This window comes from Eleutherodactylus coqui, chromosome 1, assembly GCF_035609145.1.
Source record: "Eleutherodactylus coqui strain aEleCoq1 chromosome 1, aEleCoq1.hap1, whole genome shotgun sequence".
NCBI lineage: Eukaryota > Metazoa > Chordata > Amphibia > Anura > Eleutherodactylidae > Eleutherodactylus > Eleutherodactylus coqui.
The window spans coordinates 152,026,530-152,035,150 of record NC_089837.1 but is presented as its reverse complement, the minus strand read 5'-3'; the positions used below and the strand labels follow the sequence as shown (position 1 = coordinate 152,035,150).

Here is an 8,621-nt window from a genome sequence, read left to right as displayed (position 1 = left end):
AAAAAATACACATGCCAGGAACCCATTAGGAAATCCCCAATGCATTACAGAAGCAATATGCATCCTTAGTCATGATTAATCTGCGGCATTTTATACAGTACAGCCCATTCGCTCTGCCAGCAGAGAGCCGTACGTACGGGCTGCAAATGGCACGGACATGCAGTGTGTTTTTGCTTTTTTTTTTTTTTTTTTTAAATTCCTTGTTGTGTTCAGAGCAGGGATGCGTATGGAAATGCTGCCTATAGGCAACGCATGCATATGGATAGCGCTTCCATACAAGAGCTGCATATGACATACAGAGAAACAGCGAATAGAGCATGCGGTCATTTATTTCTCCTGTGTATTGATATGCAGTGCCCACACCCAGGTGTGCATAGAAGAATGAAAGGGTATTAGTGTATTTTGACGCCACCAGCCTTAGGGGCTAAGGAGAAGGGAATACCCAAAGATTCTCATTGGCAGACACAGATATGCTCCCGCTGTCTGCCCACCCTGCCCTGCCGCTGATTAATACAGCCGGTCTCCAGCTAATAGCCGTGGCCGCTGGCTCCCCTGCTCCTGCCATGGTCAGACCTCTGAAGCCGCCGGCTCCCCTGCTCCGGCCGCACCCCCCTTCCTGCCACTGACTGCCGCGCAGGGTCCTCTGAAGTCCGAAAGTATGTGTATTTGTCTGTAAAGCCTGAAGGTGTATCTATGCAACCAGTTAGAAGCTTCCCTCAACCTAGGGGCATATTCCTGAGGGTGTGTATGCATCTGCCAGTGAGAATCTTTTGGGAGTTCCCTTCTCCTCAGCCAATCTCCACCCGTCAGGCTGGTGGCGTCAAGATACACTAATACCGAATGAAAGTCCATTGACTTTTATTGCCTCCATTCACCGCGTATCATGCGTGAATCCAACACATGCGTGATACATGGTAAAAACACAGTCGTGGACATGAGCCCAAGAGCATTGCCAATTTCTTGTAGTCTACCAGCATGCGTATTTTTTATTTTGTTCCAATAAAGATACAGATTTTAGTTAGTATCGCTTGTGTGCTGAATCAACAAGTTTATATTTGTTGCTCTGGAACATATTATTACAATACTGAGGTCTTCCAAAGAATCGCCAAGTGTTCCCATATGATCGGCAGTATGACTTGTATACCACAATCAATAGTAATCATACTTTGTATAAGGAAAACAAAAATGATAGAGCAATTGCTGATGCTGTTCAAGTAAGTATTTTGTATCAAAAGTTATAAATCTTCGCCATTAACCCTTTCCAATCCAATTTTGGATTCAGGGTTTTCTAGGGAGCTCGCTTTCTGACATTATACAACAGCACCATCTGCTGGCTAAAGCCAGTACTGCAGTATGCGATGTGCTAGAGAGGCTCAAACAGTGAAGTGGCCCGCAATACACTGCAACAAATACCCTGTCGGACGTCTTTCAACATCGCAGCTATACAGGCTTCAATTAGAATGTCGGAAGACGGCCAACAGTGGATTGAAAATGTTAAATGGGTTTTCTGAAACTTATAAGTGTACACAATAAAATAAATAAATACGCATAAGACTAGATGGTGAATCACTATAGCAGGAGAGTACCTTTTTTTTGGTTTGTTTTATTTTTCATACTTCTAAGCCTGTGATTTTTTTTTTTTTTTTTGCTTAAATCCTAGAAAACCCCTTTAGTGCTGCTGTTAAAGAAACATCTTGTTCGCGTAAGGGGTTATCAAATAGTTATGTATAAATACATTAGGGGTTAATACAAGGATCTCTCCCATGATCTGTTTATACCCAGGACTGCGTCGGTAACAAGAGCGCATCCTCTATGTCTAGAAGAAAGCAGGTTTCATCACCAACACAGAAGGGGTTCTTTACTGTAAGAGCAGTGAGACTGGAACTCTCTGCCTGAGGAAGTGGTGATGGCAAAATCCATAGAGGAGTTTAAGAGGGGACTAGATGCAATTCTAGAGCGCTGATATTACAGAATACAGACATTAGGTGACCAGCAGGGTTGTTGATCCGGGTCTTGGAGTTAGGTAGAAACCTTCAAAACGCTGATCCAGGGATTATTCAGACTGCCAGTATGGAGGAGTCGGGAAGGAATTTTTCTCCCAAATGTGCCTTAATGGCTTCTGCCTCTTTGGGGGTTTTTTGCCTTCCTCTGGATCAACAAGGGGAGGTGGACACAAGCTGAACTAGATGGATGTTGTCTACTTTCAGCCTAATATATTATGTTACAGTACATGTGCACACCATTCAACTTTTTTGTATTTTTTAATAAAAAAAAACAAAACGAAAAAACCTTCCATATAATTTAGCTTTATTGATGGTCTGACACACACCTGGATGACATTACATATACCATTCACAAACATCTACATCTATATGTACAGATACAATACATTATTTTTACATAATTTCTGGTGGGAAAAAAAAATCTTCTAAAATGACCATTATTGTGTATTAGTTCAGGGCGTGTGTGAAAGCTACACACATGCACCCATAAGAAAAAAATGGGCAGTTATACAACCGTAGAAAGATATGTGGTGTTGACCATAATAGTTCATGGTAGGTTCGGCTTTATTCTCTAACATTGCAAGTGGGCAACTGACATTTAAAGACATTGCTATGAAAAATACCTCGAACCGTTTTAATAGCTGTAATAAAAAGCTGTATAGCCAATGCGAAGTAACAGTGCCAAAATACAACATTATAGAATGCTTTATGAACACCTACCCAACTTTCTTTAATTTGCAAACTCTGGTGAATTTATTTTGTCAATTTTTATGTAACTATTCCCCCAGTATATTGGGTGTGTAGATGTATATTTCTATTTGAAACTCCGGGAGTTCTTCGCATCTCGTGGTCATCATGTGATCAGTTCTGACCAGCTCAGATTTTCTTGGGTTTAGGTTCTCTCAAATGAGTCAGTTTCTTAGTTAGCACAATTTCTGTCTGATATGATGTGAATTGTACCACATATGCGCTTTAGAGAGGGACACAGACACTCCTATTACAGTTCCTGATGATCACACAACTCCTGTCACAGTTATAATAAAGGAGATCACAGCTCATCGTCCTGACTGTATACTTATGGTCTGTAGCTCATTCAGATGAATGCAGAATATAATGGCAGTGTTTTTCCTGTGGGAGAGATTATGCAGTCTCTAGCGGCCATGTAATCCTGTGCTGACACATCATGGGATTAATAGCATAGAATAGTGAAAGCATCCATATGGCATCTGATCAGCATTACCCATGAGGCTACACTGCACGGAAGTGACTGAAATATACATAGGAGACCTCCAGAGTGTGACAGGCAATCAGGCAAGGAGTGCAGAAATAATAAAAAAAAAAAAGGTGTTTTCACCAGAGTGGCCCTTTAAAAGGTAAAAATGGGATAGGAGTTGGCAAATTAAAGATGTTTGGTAATCAAGTTGGGGAGAACGGCTTTATGCAGTTGTTGTTAATCAAGTACTTTAAAGGATAGGCACACAGTGCATGTAATTTTTAAGGAACCTATGTGGAGATGTCTGCAGCAAATATTTGGTCTATTATGTAGGACCTCTCATCTATATTATTGGAAAGGTCTTAATATTGACATCTTCATGTAAACTATGACTTTTTAAGAGTACTTTTCTAATTTTCCAGTGATGGACGCATTAACTGTACTTGGTCAATATTACAAAACAGATCTATAAATGCTACATTCTGAAAGTTGCTTCTATCGTATGACCATTAAAATATCATATAGCCCAATTAATGCTAATTCCATTGAGGAAAATAAATGTAAACTTAAAAACAATTAAAATGCAAATACTCTAATGACCAGGGATGACCACTGATTTACCATGTGGAGCTTTGCAAGGTTTATATTAATTTGGGGGGGGGGGGGGGGGAAGGGAAACATGAACAGAAAGTATTTGAGTCTTAAAACTGGATACTAGACGGGGCTAAAATAAGGCCAATAAACTACTTGCCAATTGTGACATGTCATACGCTCTCACTGATCTCAAAGCTTGGGTTCACATAATCTCCCAGTTCACTTTTTTGTGCTTTGTCTGTAGGAAGTGCGACTTCTTTATGGCTGAGTGGAGGCCAGTCAGAGTCTTTTGATAATAAGTGTTGTAGCTTCTTATACGGACTCTTCGACCTATAGTTAGTCAAACGTTTCATCGAGTTCCAAAGTGTTCTGTTCTCAATTAGCATTTCCTGGAAAAGTAAAACAATGTTTTAATTAATGCAATATGCTCTTGTTAAAAAGAGATTTTAAGAGATTAAGGTCTCTGGTATTGAAGGCTACGTCAATTCAGGTGAAGGGCACCTAACTGCAACACTAGAGGCAGTCCATTAACAAACATTAGGCCTACTGTAGAAAAAAGCAAACCCATGTATCCAATGCCAGCCAACCCCTTTAACTGTATTAGAGAAAACCTGATTATTTTTTCTTTACTGTCGTTTCGCAAACTGACAAAATTCTCTTTATCAATAAGATTATATCACATACTTTCTTTTGGTTTGGTCATGACTATTGGGGGTTCAGGTAGTCTAAAAAAGTTACTAAAAAGTAAAAAAAAAAAGGTATGTTAGTGGCCCCCGTACGGGAGATCCGTGCGTATTGCTGCCTATAGGGATGCATTAGCATCCATAGGGCAGCTAAAAGCATGCAGATGAGATTTCTTTCCGGCATGCGGGTCACACACACACACACGGAAAGAAATCGCAGCATGCTCCATTTTGCTGCGGGTCTCTTATAGGGACGGCTCCCGCGGCTTCCATTGAAGCCTATGGAAGCAGTCGGTATCCGCGGCACAGCTGCAGCTGTGTATTTGCTGTGCTGCAGGAGAGCAGGAGTTCAAAAAAAGAAAGGCTGTGCGCAGTACATGTGCGCGGTACGCTGCCGGCGTGTCGAGGACATCCGCTGGCCGGAAGAAGATCCGGCCTGCACAGAGGGGAGCCCCGCAGCGTCCGGAGAGGTAAGTTTATTGTATATTCCCTCTCCATGGCTGCAGGCACGCACAAATTTCACTGCGGGATTCACCAAAGAAGTCTATGCGTGCAAGTGGGCATGAGGCCTAAGAATGTCCATGGCACGCGCAAATTTTTCATGCGGATTTCCGCATTGGATGCACTGCAAGTCATCATCAAATTGATTTTTTCTGCGTGGATGTACGCAGATGCACTGTGAAAAAAATCCTCAACCCCCACCTCCCAGCCTTTTCCCCCACTTTCCTAATTAAATTTAAAGGGGTTGTCCCGCGCCGAAACGGGTTTTTTTTTTTTCAATAGCCCCCCCGTTCGGCGCGAGACAAACCTGATGCAGGGATAAAAAAAAACAAAAACGGGTAGTACTTACCCGAATCCCCGTGCTCCGGTGACTTCTTACTTACCTTGTGAAGATGGCTGCCGGGATCTTCACCCTCGGTGGACCGCAGGTCTTCTGTGCGGTCCATTGCCGATTCCAGCCTCCTGATTGGCTGGAATCGGCACACGTGACGGGGCGGAGCTACGAGGAGCAGCTCTCTGGCACGAGCGGCCCCATTCAGAAGGGAGAAGACCGGACTGCGCAAGCGCGTCTAATCGGGCGATTAGACGCTGAAGATTAGACGGCACCATGGAAACGAGGACGCTAGCAACGGAACAGGTAAGTGAATAACTTCTGATAACTTCTGTATGGCTCATAATTAATGCACAATGTACATTACAAAGTGCATTAATATGGCCATACAGAAGTGTATACCCCAACTTGATTTCGCGGGACAACCCCTTTAACCTTCAAATCCACAGTGCATCCACAAATGTATTTGCGAATGCTCTGTGGATCATAAGCTTCCATAGAAATTAATGGAGTACATCCGCGCATGGTATCTGCAAATCAAATAAAATCAAATCTGCAGCTGGTAAATGAAGTGTGGAATGCCCAATGCTTCCCTACGGGCGGCTTGATTTGCGGATTTCAGGCACGGGTGCCACACGTGAATTCTCTGTGAACATTGGGCCTAAAGATCAAAGAATGGAAACATTTACAAATGTATCCTTCGTATATAATAAGTACATTTGATGAAAAGTGGCTAATGGTTTCCCCAAAATAAGTATAAGAGCCTGCATTGTATTAATAAGTATGTGATAATCAGTTCAGTATGAACCTATAAGTGCTTGGTGCAAGTTCAAGAATTGCTACTGATTGCAGAAAAAAAGTAGAACATAATTGTCATGGACTTCTAATTAATAGTATCTAAATATTCTGCAGTGTCAGTTCTGTAAAACGGTTCCTTGAGCATTCCTGCTCCATAGAAGAAACCAGCTCACGGACTAAGAGAAGCTATCCGCTTTCTTGAAGCAACCCCCGCAGTAACAGGCATAGGGGTACACATGACTTCCGTCTCCACAATGAGACCCCTACCAATCAGCAAGTTACCCCCTACCCTATAAATATGAGATAGGAGTGTTTTGAGAAAGGTAATTTTGGTACAACCCATTCCAAACATGCTAAGCAGAATGAAGGTGCATATATACAGTGGATATAAAATGTCTACACACCCCTGTTAAAATGCTTACTAGGTGTTATCAACCTCACGTTATGCATTGACACTGTCAGCACTGATTGGACAGACCACATTACTGCGAACCCCCTCCCCATCACATACAGTGGATATAAAAAGTCTTTACACCCCTGTTAAAATGCTATGTTTTTATCATGTTTTAAAAAATCTGTGTAGCTCATGTGTAGCGCCCTCTTCAGGTCAACCCACAGATTTTTAATGGTATTCAGGTCTGGGCTCTGGCTGGGCCATTCCAAAGCTTCCACCTTCTTCTGGTAGAGCCATTCTTCTGTTGATTTGGAGGAGGTATGCTTTGGGTCGTTGTTGTACTGAAATGTGAAATTCCTCTTCAGCTTCATCTTATTAGCAGAGGTCTGCAGGTTTTGTGCCAAAAAGGACTGATATTTGGAACGGTTCATAATCCCCTCCACCTTGACTAAAGCCCCAGTTCCAGCAGCAGAAAAACGTCCCCAAAACCCCATAACGCTGCCTCCACCAGGCCTCACTGTGGGTTTGGGGTTCTTTTGGTGAGGAGTAGTGTTGTCTCTGCACCCAATATACCTTTTTGGGTGTGGTGTCAAATTTAATCCACTTCTACATGACAGTCTTTACTGTGGTCTATAGGATATGTAACACCTTGGAAAATGTTTTGGTACCCTCCTCCTGACGGATACCATTCAACAATCAGATATTCTTCCCCCCTAAATTACTACAGTTTGTTTTTAAATGGAATTGTACAGATAATGGGTCACAAAGGTGACCCATAAAGGTGGAAATATACCTGAAACTCTTCATCTTTGTCAAATGTTTTTAACACGACACAAGTATGGCATATTAACAGGGGTGTGTAGACCTTTATTCCTAAAGATCTGGAGCAATAATAGACAACTTGGTATTGCCATTCCTCTTGTCAATATGGTGTGTCGCTATTCAATCTGTCCAATCAGTGCTGACCAGGTCAGTGCATAAGGTGAAGTTGATAACACCCAGTTGTCAATATGAATTACCAGGAGGAATAAAGAAGGGATAGCACAACACAGGGGTCAAATACTGATACTATTGTTCTATGGATAATACAAGTTTATAGTAAAACAGACATTTTAGAACAGCAGAAATGTCCTCTTCACATAATGCGGATTCTGCAAATATTTTGTTAAGGTCATGGCTTAGCTAGTTTCTTACCTCTGAAGCATATGAAAGTGCTAATATAATGAGCAGCATAATTATAATAGAACCTCTCCACAGGAGGGGGGTACATACAAGCTACAAGGGGGAAAAAAAGAACACATTACTTTCCATTCATCACAAATAGATTAGGAAATGTAAGCAAGTAAAAGAATGTAACTGCAGGTGTCCCCAACATACAGTGGTAAGCAAATAACTAGCAATGGAATCAGAACTTAGAACTGAAGTATGTAAATACTTACTTCCATAGCTCTGTATAAATTAGAAATATTTGCAAATAGTAGAAAAAGGCACACTGCGACCTGGACGAGAATCACAATCACAAATATATCTGAAAGAAAGAAAAATACGAATGACCGCTTTACCAAACTAAAGTTATTGGTTAACCTTACATTTCAGGCAAAGATTCAAAACTCAGTGTTGGCCACATTCCCTCTAACAGCAACTAGCTGTTCATTGTTTCATCTTCCTTATAAATTACCCAGAGGAGCATGCATGGCCGTATAAGTCCCCTTACTCACCTCCCAGGTGTCGTCTCACACCCTTTCTGGGTGCTCTCCTTCGGAGAGAGACTATGCCTCCCCCCACCCCAGACCCACTCACCCCATAGGTGTATCCACACACTTTTTGGGTGCTCTCCTTAAGGAGAGGTGACACCCTTCTTGACCCACGGCCCGATTTAGATGCCTAAAATTAATAGCTCTTAGGGTTGCATCTCATACAGCCAACCAGAACCCTGTTCTTCACCGATGAGGGGCAATAAGCTTGAAACACTGTCTACAGATGGATTGCTCTTCCTTTTGAAAGGGTTTTAGGTTTGGCTGACATGAACTAATTTCTCCCAAAGAGTATTGTCTGGAAATAAGTCGCTGAATCTCCTCCGTGGCCAAATGGTTCCATCCAGAGA

At 42.0% G+C, this 8,621-nt stretch overlaps 1 protein-coding gene across 1 annotated transcript in view; it reads right to left on the bottom strand.

Annotated features, from left to right (window-relative positions):
• Positions 1 to 2,290: 2,290 nt before the first annotated feature.
• The window catches only part of LOC136626934 (probable cation-transporting ATPase 13A4), a 97,712-nt gene continuing 91,381 nt past the window's right edge, over positions 2,291 to 8,621 (bottom strand). The window contains exons 28-30 of the mRNA XM_066601894.1: positions 7,957 to 8,045; positions 7,712 to 7,792; positions 2,291 to 4,199 (exon numbers count right to left, since the gene is read on the bottom strand). Coding sequence (XP_066457991.1) covers positions 3,981 to 4,199; positions 7,712 to 7,792; positions 7,957 to 8,045 — 389 coding nt within the window. The 3' untranslated portion in view covers positions 2,291 to 3,980. The remainder of the gene's footprint in view (positions 4,200 to 7,711; positions 7,793 to 7,956; positions 8,046 to 8,621) is intronic.